Raw genomic sequence first — 23,997 nt, 5'->3', positions numbered from 1 at the left:
ATGTGGTCCACGGAGCCATCTGTTGTGGCCCAGGACCTCAAACCTATGGCAACCCAACCAGCCCCCATTGGGTGCGTGCCACTTTATGAAATGATTGCCAGTCCTCCATAATCCTAGGCCTAGTACACACGAGAGGATTTATCCGCGGATACGGTCCAGCGGACCGTTTCCGCGGATAAATCCTCTCGAGGATTTCAGCGGATTTGGATCCGATGGAGTGTACTCACCATAGGATCGAAATCCGCGCCGAAATCCCCTTCGCGATGACGTGTCGCGCCGTCGCCGCGATGATGACGCGGCGACGAGCGCGACGCTGTCATATAAGGAATTCCACACATGCGTCGAATCATTACGACGCATGCGGGGGATCCCTTCGGACGGATTGATCCGGTGAGTCTGTACAGACCAGCGGATCAATCCGTTGGGATCGATTCAAGCGGATAGATTTGTAGACATGTCTACAAATTTTTATCTGCTGGAATCGTGAAATTCCCGCGTGAAATTCCGCAGGAATGTACACACCATAGAATCTATCCGCTGAAACCGATCCGCTGAGATTTTTCAGCGGATGGATTCTATGGTGTGTACGGGGCCCTAGAGGCTGTCATACACAAGCTGCTGTTGCAGATAGAGCTCCCCGCTTTTCTTTCCTTACACACAGACACAGGGAGAGGAGTTTAGCCGTGTGGATTACATCTAGTGGCATCCATTCAGGGGTTCTGAAGGTGGATTCTTACAGTTGTGTGGTGAGCTTGGTGTCATTCCATGAGATTGTGAGTGCATTGTGTATAATTTCATCTTTGCCTAATAAAGAAGTTTATTGCACTACTAGGACATGTGCTTCTCTGGTCTGTTTTTTTTTTGTTTAGATTGTTTACAGTCCTTGTTTTGGCAATTCAAGGGATGGCTGCAAACACCCTGATATAATGAAGGCTGCAACACCGGGTCTGAGTTTTTTTTTGTTGGTTAAGCTGAGCACGAGTTTGCGATTAATGGTGATCTGGTTAATACAAATTAGATTTTTGTAAATAAACAGTAGTTAAACATCCAGCAGGGATTGGTCCCATGGAAAATATTGATTCCGATTGTTTAAAATCTTCATTATACTATTAAAAATAATAAAAAATAAAATTTGAACCATTTTGACCTGCAACCAAATCACTTAAAGCGGTCCTCCACCCTAAAGTGGAGTCCCGCTGATCGGAACCCTCCCCCCCTCCGGTGTCACTTTTGACACCTTTCAGGGGGGAGGGGGGTGCAGACACCTGTCTAAAGACAGGTATTTGCACCCACTTCCGGCCACACGATACGGGCGAAAGACGGGCATTCCGTCACATCCCGTCTGTCGCCCGTTGTGTGCTGGGAACACTCGGCTCCCAGCACACAGCGTGTGAGCCAATCGGCGGGCGCAGCGCGACTCGCGCATGCGCCGTAGGGAACCGGGCAGTGAAGCCGCAGCGCTTCACTTCCTGGTTCCCTCAGCGTGGATGGCGGGGGGAGCAGCAGAGTGACGAGCGATCGCTCGTGCTCTGCTGCGATCGGCGCTGGACTCCAGGACAGGTAAGTGTCCTATTATTAAAAGTCAGCAGCTGCAGTATTTGTAGCTGCTGACTTTTAATATTTTGTTCCCATGGCACATCCGCTTTAAGTGTCCTGTGTTCTTCAAAAGGTTGAGTACCTCTGCCTTACATGGATGTCCTCCTTGGAGGTCAGTGGGATGGTGCCCTTCTAAATTCATTTGTTAGTCAGTGGGAAAAATGTCCAACCAGTGGCGGCTGGTGCTCAAAATTTTTGGGGGGGGCGCAAACGAAAAAAAATTGCAGCCTCACTGTGCCCATCACATGCAGCCACTGTGCCATCAAACGCAGCCACTGTGCCATGCCACCAAATGCAGCCACTATGCCATCAATTGTCACCACTGTGCCATGCCATCAAACACAGCAACTGTGCCATCAATTGTCACCACTGTGCCATGCAACACAGCAACTGTGCCATCGATTGTCACCACTGTGCCATGCCATCAAACGCAGCCACTGTGCCATCAATTGTCACCACTGTGCCATGCCATCAAATGCAGTCACTGTGCCATCAATTGTCACCACTGTTCCATGCAACACAGCAACTGTGCCATCAATTGTCACCACTGTGCCATGCCATCAAACGCAGCCACTGTTCCATCAATTGTCACCACTGTGCCATGCCATCAAACGCAGCCACTGTGCCCCCCAATTGTCGCCACCGTGCCAATTGTCACCACTGTGCCCTTTAATTTTCACCACTGTGCCCATTGTCACCACTGTGCCCCATGATGCCACTGTGCCCATTGTCACCACTGTGCCCCACGATGCCACTGTGCCCATTGTCACCACTGTGCCCCATGATGCCACTGTGCCAATTGTCACCTCTGTGCCCTTTGTCACCACTGTGCCCCATGATGCCACTGTGCCCATTGTCGCCCCTTTCCCTGTAAAAATCACTTACCTGAAGCTTCCATGTCCTCCCTTGATGTCTTCTGCCGCTGTGGTGAAGCTTCAGCCAATCAGGTTCCTGATAACCAGAATCCAGGAACCTGATTGGCTGAAACGGCCGTTTGTCTTATGCAAGGACCGCAGATTGCCTGCGCTCCGAGTATAGACATCCGAGAGCCGGAGGGCGGTACTGGCGCCCGTGCGTCCCTATGGACGGGCCGCCACTGTGTCCAACTATATTAGTGTAGAATAGAGTAGAGGCGTCACTAGTTCCATGCCAAATGACATTGATGATGGAACTGTGCAGGCACTGACAGGCAGAATACTGCTCAAATAACCACTGGGGGACCTCAGAAGGAACAATGGGGTTCAACAGAACCATGCTTGACAAAGGCTGCTTTATGTCATTACATTATAGATGTGGCTATAGGTATTTCTTTGCATTATTTACTATATTCTCCCATATCCTTTTTTTATTGTTTGTTACATGTAATACTTTTTAAATGTTCAGTAAAATATTTTGACACTTCATAGTTTAAAAGTTCTAATTCAGAGAAGATGGGATCTGCTAGTATTTGAAATGTCTCTATGGTCAAAATTTTAAATCATAAATTAATTTTCACATTTCAGCTATTTTTAAACTATTCATCTTAATCTGAATTAAGGTATCTTGAAGTTGATCTATGACATGTATTTACTATGCCCTGTGGATAAGCACTGCTGTGTCACAGAATTCAGAGCCTGCCTTCTGGACTATAGAGGCGCTGAGAGGAGTTTCATGAGGCAGTACAGGAAACACTGCTTGCAGGCAGCAAAATACCATGGGATATGTAGTTCTTAGAAGTTGAAAGTAAACAGCAGAGGAGAGGCTGCAAAGTGTAAAGGGAACCCAGAAAGTCGTGGGGATTGATGCCCAGGAGACGAGCAGCAGTTACAACATGAAAGCATATTTTTCATAGCTTATATTGGATTGTCAAAAATAACTATTGTTTGTTTTTTTATTATTATTATTATTATTACGATTTTTATAAAATCACCATATAATTCTATTAATCAATTGCTTTTGACTATTTAGGTACAACTAACAATAAAAACATTACAGGGCTTTAAAAAATAAATAAAACGTCTTTGTATTACACAGTGCATGGCCTCCTACTCGCATCTCTTCTATCTTCAGCCCTGGTCTTACTGTTTTTTTATTTTTTTTTCCTCATGATCAGTTGCCTAAAGTTTTCCTATTATAATAAGACTGCATCTCACAGTTGATGTGATGCAATTAATAAATGCTGTACTTAAGGAAATGCAGAGCCTACCAAGGATGATCGCCTAAAAATGAAAGCTGCACGCTTTCTTTGGCTTCAGATTTAAAAGAGACGTCTGGGTTTTGCTTTTTTTGCAAATTCATACTTACCTTGGTGGATGCAGCATCAGACCGATACTGCATCTCTGCTCTGAGAATGGAGCCATCGAACATCGCCGATAGCTCGGTTCTCACTCCTCCCCAAGCAGAGCGATGCTGACTGTTGGCATCGCTCCTGCTCTGCTCCTCCGTGCTCATTAGAGCGCTGAGCTGTGGAGGGGCCGGGAGCGGCTGTCTCAGAGGCTCGCTGAGACTCCCATCAGTCAAGGCAGCTGGTGGATCCAGACTTGGGGAATTCGGGATAACGTGCTGGCTCGACTGATTGCAGTGATGTCAGCAGAGAGCGGACTTCAGACCGCTTTCTGCTGAAAACAGATCACAGGAGTGCAAAACAAATTGCACTCCTGTGACCCTAAAAAGCTCAGGCTGGACTTCTCTTTTTAAACTTTGAGCCACGTATCAATAACCAGCATACACATCAGGAAAATTAGACTAATGTCAGAGCACCTTATCTGCACAGTTAATCAAGGTCAATGACTGAGAAAGCACTAAAGTGGAATTTGCATGGTTGCCATGATACTGTTATGTGTACGTATACAAATGTATAGCCAGGGCTTGACAAATTTGCTTTGAATCTAAGAGCCAGACACCCTAGAGAATAAAATAGTGGTAGTTTCAAATTTTATGTCACACAATATTACAGCAAAGTCCTAGGAAACACAAAATTTCAGTAAAAAACAAACCAAATAACACATTGTTAATTTTAGGGAGCACAAAAACACAATACATTACCCAATTTTTTGATAAAATATAAAAGCTGAGGTTGCACCAAGTAAATAGATACCCAACATTCCAAACGTTAAGCATGTCAGTACACTATATTTTCCATAGGCAACACTTTAAAAGCCCCCCCCCCCTTTAGGTCATCAGTTTAGCATTATAAAGGAGGTCTGGTGGTAGAATTATTGCTTGCATTCTGGCATGTGCGGCAATATGTAACGTGTATCGCATTTGACAATTTAAACCTTCCCTACTTTTATCTGCTTATGCATTAAAACGTGACTAAAAATGCAAGTGCTTGCACTGCTTTTATATTTTCAACTGTTACCATTAGCATTAGAACACTACCCCAGAGATATCATCCAAGCATAACTTGCATTCAGGCTGATATCTTCATAGCTGGAGTGCCAGCAAGAGTGTCACCCCCCTACTCCTCCCATCATACCAACACAAATTTGACACTGGACAACAGCACTTGTATTTTAATTAAAGTCCAGTACTAAAAATAAATGGTAAACTTGGATATAGTTTATGAAATTGCTCAGTTAACAGGTATTTAATGGGTCAGGCCTAATACAGGCCATACCTACATATATATTCGATTCAATCAATGCATCTTAATTGAAAGCAATTTTTTTTTAAAAGATCAGTTAATGAAACACAAAATGTAAATTTCAGGATTGGTTGAAAACAGACGACTGCCAGCTTGAATCTGAATATTAAAATATTATCAGATTGATACATACAGTATATGACCAGCATAATAAATCATTGGATGACACTTTCATGCCTAAGCCTATTTCTGACATTTGTTGCTTACAAGTTAAAAAACATATTTTTTGCTAGAAAATTAACCCCCACCCCCCAAAAATATATATATATATATATATATATATATATATATATATATATATTGCATAGACCCTAGAGAATAAAATGGCGATTGTTTCCGGCTTACTTCCAATCTTACTCTAGCCGGCAGAAGTTCTGGATCGTGGATCGGGTCTCCCTGTGAGATGGGAGGCCCGGGAAGAGCGGCAGAAGGCGGCCAGAGGGGGGATGTCCCCTTTCGCTCCTTCGGGATAACAGCCGAGCGGCTTTTAGCCCCTTCGGTTGTTATCCCTGAAGAGCCGACCGCCCACGGCAAAAAAAAAAAATCGGTAGCTGCATGCGTCATCCTGGTATAACCTATTAAAACCGAGGCCACATATATGCGTACGGTCGGCGCTAAGGTTATGTTCATAAACCACTGTACATATTTTTGCCTTCTTTCCTTAAATCTAGAATCTTCATAGCTCTTGGTACAGACATGTGATCTCTGAGTAATACAGCTGCTTTCATGCTATAATTACCACTGATATCTCAAGATATTTGCCACATGGCTTTAGAGATGTTTATAACATAACGCGTATTCTGTGGTACAGTAAGCATTTACTTGCATAATATATATGGGCTTTATCCTGTTAGATGGAAAGACCTGATACCCACAAATGACATTTTCGTAAGGGCAGCACTGCAGTGGAACAGCTACGATTGGCTCTAGGGGTATCCCTGGATCACGTCTTAATTTTCATTTAACAGTAGCTATGTCAGGCATTGTTTGCAAGCAAATTGTGTTGCCCATCTGTTTTATTTTAAATCAAACTTTTAGAGCTATTTTGTTTGCCTTACATAAAATTTCAGATCGCTGTTCCTGTATCAGGGCAGGTTTCAACTGCCAGTCATCCAACAAGCTTTCAGTAAGTATGTTTGCAGTCTTTAAATCTGAATCCAAAAAGGGATTGTGTTATTCTTCAAGAAATCAGTTGTTTTATGTAAACAGGTTTTTTGGTTCTAGATTATTATTCATCAGGTATTAACAGTTTTTTGAAAGGAAACCTTCTCACAAAAATACATTTGAGTAACAATCATACAAATGGCAATATATAAACTAAAGGTAATCTATGAAAAAAAAAAGTCCCGTAGAGCAAAACATATGTATTTTTATAATAAATGTGCAGTCCTAATAAAACTGGAAAAAAAAAGTGCAGGGGGCGTGGTCTAGCCGCAGGTGAAGATGGCTGCTTAATAGCAGAGCTCCCACCACTGCAGGGATCTTTGAACAACCCACTGCGTTTATAGACTTTTATTCCGGTCCTTTCCGGGATACATTCGTTCCAGACCTATCCGGCATCCTGGTGTGAACTTTTGGTGTTACCGGCAAGAAGGTTTATTCCCCTATCACAGCTTTTTTCTGACACCGGATGATCGCTATGGCCAACATTGGATCTACCCATACGGATGCTCTATTAACTCCGACAGGTAATCCTGCCTCGGCTACTGCTATTATGTCAGCCAGTGGTATTGCTGTGGAAAATGTACTTATCCAGCCTAGTCTGAGTGATCTTTACAATGTGGCTGATGACATTAAGAATACCTTAACAGCGGCCATTGCGGCACTGAGCCTTGATGTACGTGCTATTACTGCTCGGGTGGTGGATGTTGAAAATACCGCTGCGCAACAGGGTGCCATACTGCGTCATGTCAATCGCAAGGTTGATTCCCACACCCTCCATCTAAGAGATCTCCACCGCCAAGTGGAAGATTTAGAAAACAGAAGTAGACGCCATAACCTTAGACTGAGAGGTCTTCCAGAAATTGTTGATCACGATCAACTAACATCTGTGGTGTCAGACATCTTTAATAATCTGCTGGGACGTCCACCGCAAACCCCTGTTAAAATGGAGCGCATTCATCGTGCATTAAGACAGAAAGGAAGGCCATCTGATCCCCCTAGGGATGTCATCTGTCATATTTCTGACTTTCAATTGAAGGAGGATATCCTCAGAAATGCCAGACTGCGCCATAAGTTCCTGCATGAAGGCGCTGAATTGCAGATATATCAGGACTTATCGCATATTACTCTCCAGAATAGAAGAGACCTTAAACCTTTATTGGATTTACTCAGGGAAAGAGCCATAATTTATAGATGGAAGTTTCCCTTTGGCTTGCAAGCCACTCATCAAGGACGTACTGCCCTGCTAAGAGTGCCAGAAGAACTGCAGATGTTTTGTGACGCACTAGGTATTCCCTATATTGATGTGCCAGATTGGTATGCTGAGTTTCGCTTCAGAGCTGCCAGGAAGGAGCAACAACAAATGGAAACCATGGAAACCATTCCTACACGCCACCGCAGACGTCGCTCCCCCTCAGTAAACAAATCACTGGACGCCTCCAAGGATCGTGAACCTGAACTGAAAGCAACAGGATCCCCGCGCGTGAGAAGACCCAGACGTGAATACTAATTGATTAATGTTTTTCTTTCTCATCGGACTGACTGTTCCCACTCCCTTTCCTTCACTAGCAGATCTCAGGTTTACTTCCACTTCTCTCATCCTCTCTCCATGTCATGTTTTTATCTGCTTTTCTTTAAATAGCTTGTCTGGTATCGGCAAAGGGGAATATTTTATGTGTTACTATTAATGGTTTCAATTGATTACCTGATGTCTTTGGCATTTGGTTTTTAATTGTCCTGTGTTCCTCTTGCTGATTTCAGCCTTGTTACAATGTAATGTAATTGAATTGAGCAAGGTGGTGGATACGTTTTTGCTTTCTGCTTGGGATTGCTGTTTAATTGGTCTTCCACTAATCTTACTTATTTAGAGTTAATGTTTCTTTTCATCCCCTGTTGTGCCAGGGAACTCGATACATTTTATCTTTCTGTTTGTTTTATTTATTTTTTCTCTTTTTTTTTTTTGCTGCCCAACACGTATTATTGTCCTCTATATGATTTGTTAAGTAGAGGTATATATAGGGGATTAAACACTGTAGTAATAGCCGATTGATTGAATCGGCATGGGAATGCTAATGAAAAGTGTTAGACAAACTATTGAATGAAGTGACATTTTATGGAGGCATGGTAGGAGGTTGAGGGTCGGTGTGAGAGGACAGAATTGGGAGAGAGGAAGGATGATATGTCGAGGGTTGGGAATGTGAATGAAAGGAAGGAAAAACAAATGACAAAAAAAAAAAAAAAAAAATGATAATATATATATTAGTTATGAATTACGGGGAAAAATAATAAAAAAAAAAAAAATTATTAAAAACATGGCTAATTAAGGGGATTAACTTGAGAGAGGGATATCTTGTATATTGATTATTTTTTGTATTTCTCTATACATAGGTATTCCATATGGCAACATTGATGTTTTTCTATGTCATCTCCCTGATCCCTAGTCACTTCTATATTTTTGAATATTTTGTTCCACTTTTTGGGATGGATTTGAGTCTAGGCAGAGAGGAGGGAGATCGCTATGATTGATAACATTAATATTAATATTTAAAAGAAAATTATTATATATAGAAAATAAAAATGGTTATAATTGTAAAATACCAAAAAAATTTGTAGAGAGGGTTATCTTTTAAAAAGTTGAACAGGCTCTGCTTAATGTCGTGAAACTTTTTTTTTTTCTCCGGAACGACTATTTAGTGTTTAAATGTTGGATGGTAATCGTAAAACATTATCTGTATTTCATTATAATATGACAAAAATAAATAAATAAATATATATATATATGATATGTGATAACACAATTGGGGGTTTTTATGTGTTAATTTTTTTTTTCTCTTTCTCCCTGTAGTGGTGGGATGTATGATTTTCATCTCATTCATCCTTGCTTGGGTTTTCTCCAACCCCACGATAGTTGCTTTGGTAGTTGCCAACCAGCCCTTGGTTGGCGTACTCTATTGCTGCTATAAATTTTACTGATCTACCTTGCTGAGTGATTCTTCGTGTTAGTTTCCTCTGTAAGGTGATCGGTTATCTGGGTATTTACCCGACGTTCTATAAGTTAGATTTCCATTATATAGTTATTTTTTCTGACCCTTCCCCCATTTTTCCTAATTGAACCTCCTTCCCCACACCTCAACCTATCCCTAAAATTTTTTTTTTTTTTTTTTTTTTTTTTATATTTTGAAAAATTTACAGTGATATTTATGGCCCTTCCTAGTAATATTTCCGATAGACCGCCAAAACTGAAATTTTATTCCCTAAATGTTAAGGGTCTAAACGTCAGGGAGAAGAGATCTAAATTATTTTTGATATTGAGAAAATCGAAAGCTGATGTTGTTTTCCTGCAGGAGACTCACTTCAAAACTGACAAGTTGCCTGCTTTTAAAGATAAATGGTTCCCGATGTCCTTTCATGCTACTAATCCTGAATCCAAGACCAAGGGGGTCACCACATTGATCTCCAAAAATTGTCCCCTTCAAATCCAGGATTCTCTGTTAGATACTGAGGGTAGGTTTGTTTTTCTCAAGGGTTCTTTATATAACAAACCTATTACTTTGGCGAATATATATGCACCTAACAAAATGCAAGTGCCGTTCCTTACAGATACACTACAACTACTTGATACCTTTAAATCTGGGATGCTCATTGTGGGGGGTGATTTCAATTTGGCTTTGAACCCCTTACTTGACACATCCTCTGGCTCCTCAAATATTTCCTATAGGTCCTTACATTCGATAAAGAATGTGTTGAAAAACATGTCCCTTCATGATACGTGGCGTACACTAAACCCAACCTCCAAAGATTACACCTTTTATTCCTCTCCGCACAACAAATATTCAAGAATTGACTATTTCTTCCTGTCCCAGAACGATCTTGAGGATCTTATTGACAGTTCAATTGAACCAATGTTTTTTTCCGACCATCATCCTATTACTTTCTCTATAATTTTTCGTTCCAGGCCTGTTAATAATAGAATTTGGAGACTTGATAATTCTTTACTTAACGACCCTGACAACGTTAGCTCCCTGACTTCAAAGATTAATTTATATTTTATTGAAAATGATACTGAAGATTTAGATCCTGCTTCTCTCTGGTCTGCACATAAATGTGTGATTAGGGGTGAGCTGATTTCGATTGCCGCTAAAAGAAATAAGATGAGACAAGCACACATCAAATCCCTTACAGAACGAATCCATCTACTAGAAAACAAACACAAACAATCGTTAGCCTTGGACACTCTTTCTGATTTGCTAGAAGCTAGAGAGACCCTTTTAAGATTTTTAGATGAGAGGATTAAACGAAATTTCGCTCTATCGCAAAAGCTGTTCTACGAATTTGGCAATAAAACTGGCAAGCTCCTTGCCAAGACTCTTCATTCTACTAAGCGCATCAATAATAATAATATATATTCTATCACTGATCCTAGTGGGAAAAAATTGTTTTCCTCTTCCGAAATCGCCGATCGATTTAAACAATTTTATACTAAATTATATAATTTACCAGTAGATAATACACCATGGCTTGGCCGATAGGAAAGAGAAAATTACTGAATTCTTACATTCATATAGCCCGAATCCTATTAGCTTGGACGACGCAATCTCTTTGGACAAACCCATTGATAGGGAGGAAACTATCACTGCTCTCAAACAACTTAAGACGGGTAAATGCCCTGGCCCAGATGGCCTATCTGTTTCCTATTATAAAACCTTCTCAGATTCTATTATCCCTCATTTTTTAAAAACATTTAACAATATCCCCTCTTCGTCCCCTTTCACTAAAGATATATTGGAGGCACATATCACCATGATTCCCAAACCTAACAAGGATACATCCCTGGTTTCTAACTACAGGCCCATTTCACTTTTAAATGTCGACGTTAAGCTGTATGCTAAAATTATTGCTAATCGCCTGCTCCCCTTACTACCTAAGATTATCTCTCTAGATCAGGTGGGCTTCATCCCAGGCAGGGAGGCGAGGGATAATACTATTAAGGCAATAAATATACAACATTGGCTCTCAAAATCTAGAGTTCCGGGTTTTTTTCTCTCCCTTGACGCAGAGAAGGCTTTCGACAGAATAGCGTGGGACTATATGAATGAAGCCCTAAAAGCACTGGGACTTGGAGAACGCTTACTCAATCTTATTCGTGTGCTTTACTCTTCTCCCACAGCAAAAATTAAAGTGAATGGTTGTCTGTCGGAAGCCTTCTCTGTGTCCAATGGAACGCGTCAGGGGTGCCCTTTGTCCCCAATTATTTTTGTCCTTCTCTTAGAACCCATGCTCAATAGACTTAGGAGTAATCAAGACATAGTTGGTCTTGAGATTGAGAAGAAATATTATAAACTTGCTGCATTTGCTGATGACATTCTTCTCTTTCTCTCGAATCCCATAGTGACTATCCCCAACTTGTTGAAAGATTTCTCCCTCTTCAGTACGCTTTCAAACCTTAAAATTAATTTTGCTAAATCCACGGCCTTGAACATTTCTTTGTCTGATGCTACTGTATCCTTATGTAAATCAAATTTTCCTTTTCACTGGGGAGAGGACTCTTTGACTTATCTAGGAATTAAATTGACTCCAAATATAAAAGATCTTTATGATGCGAATTTCCTGCCTTTGCTCAAAATTATCAAGAATGACTTGTTAGCTTGGGATAAGGGTTTTTTTTCCTGGTTCGGGAGAGCTGATGTAGTCAAAATGAATATTCTCCCCAGAATTCTCTATTTGCTACAAACTATACCCATTAGGATTCCGACTACTTTTTTCAATGACTTTAGACGCATGTGTACAAAATTTATCTGGAATCAGAAACAACCTCGTGTTAAATGGGACAAGCTTATTATTCCCAAACTGTTGGGGGGTTTAGGACTACCTGATGTACAAAAGTATTACTGGGCTTGCCACATGACTCGCATTTTGGATTGGCACTTACATACCCACACCAAGGCCTGGGTCGACTTAGAAGGTGCTTCCTCATCTCCTGTTATCCCTCTGATCCATTTACCTTGGATTAGTGCACGAAAAATCCCACCTGTCGCTTGCTCTCACCCTCTGGTGGGCTCTACCTTGCAAATTTTTAGGACCCTCTGTAAAAAATTCAATTTTTCCTCCATTTATGGTCCTCTTACTCCTCTGCTTTTAAACCCAGAGATCTCCTCAAAGCATTCGGTTAACGCTTCTGGTTCCACACAGATCGGTTCGATTAGAGCAGAAACCTTTTTCGACAAAGGTGCTCTTCTTACTCTCGATTCTTTTAGGCTTTCCCACCCTGACAAGGTTATACTTCCTTCTGGATATGAACAGATCAAACGATTTTTGAGTCGTGCTGGGTCAAATTCCGTATGGTGCAGAAGTAAAACTATTTTTGAGACCTTATGTCTCCAAGATTCTCCTAAAAAACATCTGATTTCTGCAGTATACACGTCTTTTTTCACAGCATTTGACATCAAGAATGACGTAACCAATCTCAAATGGGAAAGCGATCTGGGCATCTCCCTCTCAGATGAGGAATGGGAACATGTTTTTCGACATATTCATAAGGGATCCATGAATGTGTTGACCCAGGAGAATAATTACAAATTATACTGTAGATGGTATAGGACACCTGCCATTATTCATAAATATAATGCAAGCACTTCGCCATTATGTTGGCGTTGTAACAGTGCTCAGGGCACTCTCTTACACATTTGGTGGGAGTGTGGTCTGATCAAACCCTTCTGGAAGGAAGTCCATCGATTAATTTCTCACATTACAACATATACCCCTGACTTCACGGCTGCTCAATATTTGCTACACCACTCCTCACTACCTCAATACATATACAAAAAATCGTTGATGTTTCACTTAATCAATGCCGCCAAACTCTGTGTACCTGTAAGGTGGATGCAATCTTCACCTCCTACCATTTCGGATTGGTTTACCAAAATTGGGCACATAGCCGAAATGGAAGAGCTTATTTCTCAATCCAAAGACTCGCCAAAGACCTTTTACGACATATGGGCATGCTGGTTATCTTTCAAGAGCTCCGTTGAATTTCATTCAATAAGGACTGCTTCTTTATAAGATTGTTTAATTTCTTTTTATTTCAATATTTTTTTTTTTTTTTTTTTTTTTATTGATATTTTTCAAGATTGCTTAATTTCACCATCTCTGAACTCTCCTTCTTTTACTTTCTCGATAAGGGAGGTTTACCAGATGGGTTGCATACATTTTCCATCTCTTTTGAAATTTCCCCCCCCTTTTTCTTTTTTATTTATTTTATTTGTTTATTTTTATTTTATTTTTTCCTCTCTCCCCTCTTCCTCCCCTTCCCTTCTTCCGCTCCCCTCTCCTTGTTCTTTCCTTACATTTGTACTCGGATGACTTCTTGTAAATCTATTTAACAAACGATTTTGTCTTCTGAGTAATGTTTTGTATGATATGCATATTATACAATTTGTGCAAGTATCATTTTCTGTATTTACCTATGAAAATTCTCAATAAAATATTTGAAACAATAAAACTGGAAAAAAAGTGCAATCCTGACACCCATATGCACGCAACTGTATGTGTACAGAAGTTAGAAAATGCAGAGTAATGAGCAATTTAGGCATGATTCGGCTAAAAATAGTAAGGGATACATGAATAGCCCATTACAGAAGAAGTAGGGCAAAAGCTCATTTGGTCCTACTTTTCCTGTGAGTCACAGGAGTGCACTTCATTCTGCACTCCTGTGACCCATATTTAGCCAACAGCGGGCTAAAGCAACGTCACTCAGCTTTTCCAGATTCTAGAGAGGTCCTCAGGGATCCGCGTAGATGCCTGGACAGGGTGCTTGCTCGGCCTATTAGCCCACCACTGAGAGCCTGACCCAGCCATTCCAACCCAGCCCTGCATGGAGTGCTGGAGGGGCAGTGCACAGAGCCGGTGAATGACAGTCACTGACTCTGCTCACTAAAGAGTGAGAACCGTGAATGAACCTTTTCTAAAATTGTGATGCGGTTTGGTGCAGGCGAAAACATGCGGTCGCTAATGCATGGGCATGCCATTATTAAAGGCACCTCTGCGCATCTGTTAACGAGCAGCAAGTTTCTGTATGTGTCATAAAAGTGCACAGGTTTTTTTCGTTTCCAATAAGTTTTATTGGCCGAACTTAGATGATACACACAAAACAACTATAAACAGGTGAAAAAGCCAGTATCAAGCATATTCAGCCAACAGTATGATTCAAAATAGTAAATAAAGAGACGTTGCTTCTACACCCCCTTGATAGTAAAATTTCCTTGACTCGTCGGGTCATTTCCCAAATGGCTAGTCTGGGGATCACATCCAAGAAGGATAGGAATTGACAGGAAGAGAGTATGTAGAATATTCTGTGCAATGGAAAAGCTCAATGCCAAGGTTCCAGGAATGCTTTCAAACGATTGGTGTTTCCGGGAAGGATAGAAGATGATCCAGGGTTCTCATATCTCTTCAAACTGGGTATTTTATCAATGAGGATGACTTATGCCTTGTACACACGATCGGAATTTCCGTCGGGATAAACTCCAACGGATTTTTCAGACGGAATTCCGTTCAAGCTGTCTTGCATACACACTGTCACACCAAATTCCGACCGTCAAGAACGCGGTGATGTACAACACTACGACCAGCCGAAAAAAATGAAGTTTATTGCTTTCGCGCATGCGTCGACTTGATTCTGAGCATGCATGTTTTTTTATTTATTTTTTGCCCCTTTCCTCACATGCGTGAACCACAAGCCTAAAAGGTTTTATTGTTGCCTTTTTTCTTTTGTTGGGGAGATTCTCTTTAAATTTTGTGTGGTTACCAGGGCAGGAGTTGATGTGAAATCTCCCCAACAGGGACACAGATGGCAAAAGTGACACTGTATGGTATAACCTACTCCCATTTTAACCAGACCCAAACATTGTTGGGCTTTAATGTGTGCCCAATACAGTGCTATCAAGTGACTTTTTCATTTTATATTTTAACTATAGTTTAAGGCTCCCAGAAGCATCACAATGTAAAATAGAGAATCCTATACCATTCAAAGTTCTCTGGCTCTTATTCTCTGCGGCTGCCACACCAACATGGGGATTGGGGAACTGTCTAATCCCCCACCATGCTCCTTCCTCCAATCCTATACATGCATTTCACCCAAAGTATGGTCTTCCTTCCAGAGGAGGAAGAAAGACTGGTGAAGATCACCATCAGTTTTAAAGCAAATGTGGAAAACGCCAAACAGCGGTGCTTGGCTTACTTTTGTTGAATGCGCTTGAAAAATAAAATACAAAAATGATTGGATAGGATTTCCCCTCTCTAACCATGTGACCTGTGCATTAGCATAGGTCATGGGTGCTCAACCTGTGGCCCTCCAACAATTGCAGAACTACAAGTCCCATGAGCCATTGCAGTTACAAGCATGACTCCCAAAGGCAGAGGCATCATGGGACTTGTAGTTCCTCAACAGCTGGAGGGCCACAGGTTGAGCACCCATGGCATAGGTCATTGTTTTGCATACCGAGCACAACATTTTGGGATATGTTTTTATAGATTCTGCCTAGTTACTAGGCAGCATAAATTATGAAGCCTTCACCGTTGAGAAAAGCTGCATGTTTATATTAGGAGTCTGCAAGTCTTTTTGGGAGGACAGTTTGACCCTAGTCCATGTGCTCCACAATTTCCAGACATGGAAGTCTTGGGAACATCTATGGTTGTACATGCACTGCATACCGGCCGCTAGGGAGCCAATACAGAGGACATTATAACCTCAAATGAAGTTGTTGGTAATACAATACTTAGACCATTTTTCAGTTGTGTTTAACTTTCCCGGTAGGAATTGTCGGTATATACAAGTATACTGGAATAGAGGACTTTTTTTTTTCTTTTTCTTTTTCTTATAATGTCAACCACGGTCCTGATGAAGCCACCTGTATAAATAGTACTTTAGTTTTGGCAACACAGAAACTGAATTAAGAAGATATTTTAATGAGCTTTTTTCTGTTTAGCACAGTACTTTCTATTTCTGTAGAGTAGATTTTCATCTTTGCCGTTTACAGTTGATTATAACGGATTATTGTTCACTTGTGTATTGCATGACTGTCTGCATTCTGAAAAAATGAGGTTCATGTTTCTTCTGTACTTTCTCTCAACAGATATACTTTGGATAATAACCTGCTGACTACAGAACAGAGACATTTCTATGAGGAGAATGGCTTTGTTGTTGTGAAAAATCTAGTGTCACATGAGGACATTGATGACTTTAGGTATAAAGAGGTTTCAGTGCACTTAAACAAATTTATTTTTCATTCTTTAATCGAGTATATCTAAAAAAACAAGTATTATGATGTATACATATTATAAAGTAGGATAAGTCATGGTTGCATGCACATGAAGGATCCAACTGCACTTGAGTTAGAAGCTCTATAGTGCACTGCAGAATGCTTCATAAGTTTGTATGCTTGGCCTTGATGATGAAGGGGGAAGGTGCTGCAAACCTAGAGGTACATGATTAATCGTTAAAGAATTATGATCTCAATTCAACACCCCCCCTCTCGCAATTTTAACACATAACACCCAAAGACTAAACCTTTTTCTGACACTTTTTTTTTTTTTTTACAGAGACCACAGGGAATAAAATGGCGGTTGTTGCAATATTTCATATTGCACTGTATTTGCGCAGCGGTCTTCCAAACTCAATATTTTTGGAAAAAATACACAAATTAATAAAAAAAAATATCTAAACAGTAAAGTTAGTCCAAATAGTTTTTGTATAATGTGAAAGATGATATGGCGCGAGAATCGTGATCTTTGTTCTAAGCAAAAAAATTGTGATTCTCATTTTAGCCAGAGTTGTGCAGCTCTATGCAAACCCTGGCTTTCTAAGGTTAACACTAAGGCCGGGTACACACGAGAGGATTTATCCGCGGAAACGGTCCGGGGGACCGTTTCCGCAGATAAATTCACTGGCGGATTTTGATCTCATGGTTGTACTAACCATGAGATCAAAATCCCTGCGGAATTCCGTCCGCGGTGACGTGTCGCTCCGTCGCCGCGATGATGACGCGGCGACGTGCGCGACGCTGTCATATAAGGAATTCCACGCATGCGTCGAATCATTACGACGCATGCGGGGGATGGATTCGGACGGATTGATCCGGTGAGTCTGTACAGACCAGCGGATCAATCCGTTGGAATGGATTCCAGCGGATCGATTTCTTAGCATGTCAAGAAATTTTGATCCGCTGGAAATCCATCCCCGGGGACAAAAATCCGCGGAAACAGATCCGCTGGATTGTACACACCAAGGGATCTATCCGCTGGAGCCGGTCCGCGGATCAATTCCAGCGGATCGATCCTCTCGTGTCTATGGGGCCTTAGAATGAAAATCATTTTTTAGACCTATCTTCAAGTCAATTATTACAACAGTGATCAGCCAATGGTGTTTGTGGGCACTGGTAGATGTGGGTTTCTCATCTACCTGACTGTTTTTAAGGCCCCGCAGGTGGATTATGCCATAATGTGCTTGTATGCAGAGCTTATTCGTATATTATGGCAGACTTATCTGTCACATATGGTGTCCTTCAGCGATGGGACGGATCCAGGAGGGCCCCTGGCGCTTCCATCTTCGGCCGGAATTCCTTCCGTGTCCTGTGCCTTTGATCATTTAATAAGCCACACCCCATACTAGCTGTCACTTTTTGAAATCGGCACGGCCCCGCGGGACTCTAAAAAGTGAACTTCTCCTTTAAAGATTTAGTTACAACAAGCCGTGTATGTTCTGTTAGGGTGGCAAAGGTTTGCGACAATCTTTATGGTCGGTTCAATAGTTCAGTGCCTGATAAAGTTAATAAAATCCTCTGTTAACAATTCCTGAGCTCTATAAATCTTTATATGTACATGATTAAGTCCATTGGTTATTCACATGAATGTGGTAATATGTTGTTTTCAGTATAAGCACTCAACCACCATTTTGTTCTTATCTTCTGTAGGAAGATACGGAGCCTGCATTTGTTTTATTTATTTTTTCAGGCTTGCATTTCTATTTTTAGCAGGTAACCCTGCAAATAATGCACTTCTGTCTCTTCAGGGTGGCTTCACTCACTCCTCCACTATCAGTGGAAGTAGCTGTGGTTGCCTCGTTGGCTGGACTTCAAACATTTCTGCCTTTGTTACATGGTGGGATTAGTAATTTACTAAGAAAGAAAAAAACGATTTTTGCTTCCAGACACTGCCTTTCTGTCAAGAGAAAGCATTTTCTGTATTTGCTAAAACTGTTCTTGCCATGAAAAAAAAATCAGGGTGATTACCTGTACAGTCTCCCCTGTGAGGAGATGCCGCTGATCGGCTCTCCTCTCCTCACACTCTGCCAGTGTGAGATGAGGAGAGCCGATGAACGGCATCTCCTTGTTTACATGTGATCAGCTGTGATTGGACACAGCTGATCACATGGATAAAGAGCCGCAGCTCTCTACTGAGATCAGGGTCACGCCGTGCTCCAGGGACACGGCGCATGCACGATTGCTGCGCGCTGAGACTGGGTGATGTCATATGACGTCAACCCAGAATGAGAGCCGCCCGCTCCGCTGTCATTTTACGGCAGGGGAGAGGCGGTTAATAAACATTTTGATATGTTTTCTATTGTGAATAAAATATGGGTTTATGCAAATGTTACGCACTGTTCCAACTTAGAATTGGGGGTTGTAGTTTAAGGAAATAGATTATAAACATCTTGTAAAGTTAAATAACATTAGATACTAATTCTTCATTCTCACTGTTCCTTGTTTAATTTATGACAATATGTAGGGCGGTGTTTGAGAAAGTGTGCAAGAAAGAGCTAACTGCACCTGGATTGGTTGTCATGCGAGATGTAGCCATTGCTAAATCAGAATATGTTCCAGACCAGAAAGCGGTTACTAAGATTCAGGAATTTCAGGAGATTCCTGAACTCTTCAGATACTGCTGTCTTCCACAGGTAACACTTTTAGAAATCTATTACATTAACAGATGTAAAGCTTATGCTTAATGTTTATAATTTGGTGCCCTCACTCCTGCTGAACTATTGGATGTAAATTCACAGATTTTAAAAGGCTACTAATACTAAATCTGAAAAATAGCAGGTATATCTGATGTAACGCGCTGCGCAAACTGTTGGCGCTATATAAATCCTGTATAATAATAATACTGTATATTTAAAATTAATATAAAATGCTTACACCATTAGTATGTTACCCCAGAGCCATTTTGAGTTTCAGTATTGTATTCAATCTTTTTAAGTATCCTCACGTGTAGTTCATTATGATAAAACATATAACATGTAAGTGTTTATTCATACACATTTTACCAACATCATCAGTCCAGTAGCTTGTACCTAAACACTGTGTACATGTTCAGTGAACAATTATAGATATAGAACATGAGAATGGCATAGGCAGTTCTAAGAACAGTGGTAGCCAGCAAAGAGCATCAAATAAAAATAAATATTGGCTAATGGTGTAAATAATTATTATTAAACAGAATTTAAGTGGTATTTATTACTAACCAGTCATTGCCCAAAATTGAAATTCTAAGAACTCTCCATTTAATGCTGTAGACCAGAGAGTAAGTTGTTGGCCAATTCAATATTTATTGATCAATAATAAGTTGAAATTTGCAAAAAAAAGTCCCTTTCATGCTGCTCCTCTGTGGGTTCCCTTCAGCGCAGGTGCAGAGCAATGTACCTGTGGTTTTCATGCAGGTTACTCACTCCATAGACTTACATTAGCTTGTGAATTTCTAGTGCATTTTCTGAAAGTACAGCAAAGATGCAGCATGCAGGACATTTAGCGTGCTTTCAGTAAATGCACCAAAAATGCCCAATCTAGTGGAAGTCTTTGGCAAAGTGTGGGTAACCCACACAAGAACTGCAGATGCACTGTGGAAACTGTAGTAGAGCAGTGTGAAAGGGGCCTAAAGATGTGAAAAGAAGAAAAAACACAAAGGGGGTTTACGAAAGGCAAATCTACGTTGCACTACAAGTGCAAACTACAAGTACAAAGTGCACTTGGAATTGCAGTCGCTGTAGATCTGAAGGGGACATGCAAGGAAAATAAAAAACAGCATTTTAGCTTGCACATGATTGGATGATTAAAATCAGCAAATCAGCAGAACTTCCCCTCATTTCAGATCTACTGTACGCCTCAGATTTACAGCGACTTCTCTTCCAAGTGCACTTGTAATGCAAAGTAGATTTGCCTTTCGTAAATAACCCCCAACGTCTCTTATCCGAGTTGTATTTTATCCAAGGTTGCCACATTAGTTTGAATTAAATTTGAGCATCATTCAGAGTACTAGATAATTTATCGTTGATAATGATCCAGTTGAGCTTATGTTTGACAGATTGCAGGTTTTCTCCAACTTCAAGTAATGGCAATCCTAGCTGCTAGGAAAATATATGCTATAAGCCTGCCAATACCTTTGGGCATATAAGAGAATTTAAAATGTAATAGAACTTTATGGCCTCATGAACAAAGGGTGTGTGTGTCCCTCTGAATGCTTTTTCTACTGGCAGTAAATTGGAAGGATTCACCCTCTTAATGACAGGCCATTTTTTGTGATACGGCACTTCGTTACTTTAATTGACAATAGTGTGGTCGTGCGACGCTGTACCCAAATAAAATTTATGTCCCTTTTTTTTTATTATTATTATTATTCCCCCTACAAATGGAGCTTTCTTTTGTGGGTATTTGGTATTTGATCACCTCTGCGGTTTCAATTTTGTGCACTATAAACAAAAAAAAAGACCCTCAATGTAGATTTTTTTTTGTTGTTGCTATAAAACATACCCAATAATTATTATTATTTTTTTGTTTGTTTTTTTATCTAATTTCTTCATCCAATTTAGGGCAATATGTATTCTACTACGTATTTTTGGTTAAAAAAAACAATAAGTGTATATTGATTGGGTTGCACAAAAGTTAAGGGGCCAGATTCACCAAAGAGATACGACGGCGTATCTCCTGATACGCCGTTGTATCTCTGTTTCTATCTATGGGACTGATTCATAGAATCAGTTACGCATAGATATCCCTAAGATCCGACAGGTGTAATTGTTTTACACTGTCGGATCTTAGGATGCAGTACCGCGGCCGCCGCTGGGGGGAGTTCGCGTCGTAAACCAGCGTCGGGTATGCAAATTAGGAGTTACGGCGATTCCCGACGGATTTTCGCATACTAATGACACTGGCAGGGAAGGGGTTAACATCAGGGGCGATCAAGGGGTCAACTGTGTTCCCTGGGTGTGTTTATTATGTGGGGGATGGGCTGCCTGGGATAACACAGAGATCCGTCTTCCTGCATAGCAAAAGGACCAGATCTGTGTAATTCTCTGTCAGAACGGAGATCTGGCTTGTTTACATCGAGTGAGCTCCCCCGCCCACACAGGGCCGTGCACAAACCAACGTACACCTACAGCGATTCACGCAACTGAACCACCTTGCCGCAGTATAACTGCGGCGGGTGGTTGGCAAGTGGTTAAAGAGAAGCTCCAGTCTGGGGAAAAAAATGTAAGTCAGCAGCTACAAATACTGTAGCTGCTGACTTTTAATATAAGGACACATATTTGTCCAGGGATTCCACAATGTCGGCACCCCAAGCCGATTCGTCAATCGGCTTCGGGTGCAGGTGCCGGCATTCTATGTAAGGGAAACCAGCAGTGACCCTTTCAGGCTTCAAAGCCGATTTCCTTCTGCGCATGCGCGAGTCACATTGCGCTTTCTGAATGGTTCCATCATCTTCTGGAACCTGTGTATGTCCCAGAAGGCAGCGGAGGGAAGGAGGAGGGGCCGAAAATGTTGTAGATTGGAAGGGAGTACCTGTCAAAACCAGCTACCTGCAACCCCCCAAAAGTGCCAAATGTGTCAGGGGAGGGTGCAAACAAGCGGAGCTTCCCCTTTTGGGTGGAGCTCCACTTTAAAAAATCTGCCTAAGGCCTCATATTGCACACATTTTTAGGCGCATCAAGCATTTACGCATTTCCGTTGGTAAGAATACGGCCATTGCAATGCATTAACACTCTGAAGCCCCTAGACGTGTCTCGTTTAGGCAGGCCTAGCTTTTTTTCTGCTCTTTAGCTCCTCCTCTTGAACACGCTTTTGATGTGTTTTTTAATTTTTTCTTTTATATGTGCAGGAACACATAGGCTAACATGCTTTTAAAGGTTTTAAAAAAATGTCAAACGCCTTTTTTTTCCCCCAGTGTGCGTGAGACCCATAGGTAATCTTTTAAGGTTTATTAAAAGTCAAGGTGTTAATCAGGGGGGAAAACCCTAATCCAAATTCTTTGTACTTTTGGAAGCTAGTAGAGCAAATTTTGCAACCCTGATAGGAACCAAATTCCATCATAACATCGTTTTGTAATTGGCTTCTACAAAAGATACAGCATACAGTAAAACCTTGGTTTGAGAGCGTTTTGCAAGACAAGCAAAATGTTTTAATAAATTTTGCCTTGATATACAAGCGATGTCTTGATATAAGAGTAGTGTCATGTCACAACTGAGTATAAAAGAGAAGAGAGGAGCCTCTAAGTGTAGCAATGTGGTTACATTTAATGAAGGTAAAACATTTAGCAACTTATTGCTACACTTAGAGGTGACTCTCTTCTCTTTTATACCCTGTAAAAAAAATGCTTTGATATAAATGCTTGGAATACAAGCATGTTTCTGGAACGAATTATGCTTGCAAATCCAAGGTTTTACTGTATTTAAAGAGGTTTTGATATGAACAAGTAATTTATCAGCATCAAGGATGCCCTGCTAAATTCGACAGGGTATGGTACCAGGGTTGGCTCCAGTAGATTTGGTTATGGATCGGATATTGGGGTAGATGTCTTGGATTCTCTAGTGTTGGTTTCTAATTTCTGTTTCTTGATTATGACATCATTTTTGCAACTCTATTGTAATTGACATTTTTGACCATTAGGTGGGGCTGTGTTATGTTCTTTTTAGATGGCTAATGCTTGAAGTAGCTTTGCAATGCTCAATTTGTTCATGTACATCTCAGTTCTGTACCGCAAAATGTTTTTTTTTTTTTTTTTTAAACAATTGTTTTTCCAGGAGCAGTGATTTTAATGATGCTTAAAAATGATTTGCAGTTGCAATTGCTGGCATCCGGCTATTGGGGGGGGATAAACAAACAAACAGAAGGGGGAGGACCGAGCGCTCTCCCATCCTGAGCCATACCATGTTGATGGGGGGGGGGGGGCCTCATCCCCCACAACTGTGGCTGATGGTTGTAGGGGTCTGCGGACAGGGGGCTTATCGGAATCTGGAAGCCCCTTTTAACAGGGGGGCCCCCCAGATCCCCCCCCCCCATGTGAATGAGAATGGGGTTCGTGCCCTATATAAGAACTGTCACACGACGGAGCCTGCGGTAAGCAGCCAGCCTTCATGTCGGCGGGAGCGGTTTTTTTTTCCGGGTGCGGCGGGCAGTGTGATTGACGATGGATTTACTTTGTGGGACACTTCCTTTATTAAAAAATAAATAAAAATTGTCAAAAAACGTGTGTTTATTACTTTGTACCCCATAATCATTCACATGGGGGGGGCGGGATCTGGGGACCCTTATAAGGGTCTGGAGCTGTCAGCGGGGGAAGCCTAATTACAG

At 41.2% G+C, this 23,997-nt stretch overlaps 1 protein-coding gene across 1 annotated transcript in view; it reads left to right on the top strand.

The window, feature by feature from the left end:
• PHYH (phytanoyl-CoA 2-hydroxylase) overlaps window positions 1-23,997 on the top strand; it is a 51,129-nt gene that overhangs the window by 12,965 nt on the left and 14,167 nt on the right. The window contains exons 2-4 of the mRNA XM_040343409.1: window positions 6,292-6,347; window positions 16,513-16,623; window positions 19,163-19,331. Coding sequence (XP_040199343.1) covers window positions 6,292-6,347; window positions 16,513-16,623; window positions 19,163-19,331 — 336 coding nt within the window. The remainder of the gene's footprint in view (window positions 1-6,291; window positions 6,348-16,512; window positions 16,624-19,162; window positions 19,332-23,997) is intronic.

Source organism: Rana temporaria, chromosome 3 (genome assembly GCF_905171775.1).
Source record: "Rana temporaria chromosome 3, aRanTem1.1, whole genome shotgun sequence".
NCBI classification, from domain to species: domain Eukaryota; kingdom Metazoa; phylum Chordata; class Amphibia; order Anura; family Ranidae; genus Rana; species Rana temporaria.
The sequence above is the reverse complement of the archived record's forward strand: the minus strand, read 5'-3'. Positions and strand labels throughout refer to the sequence as shown.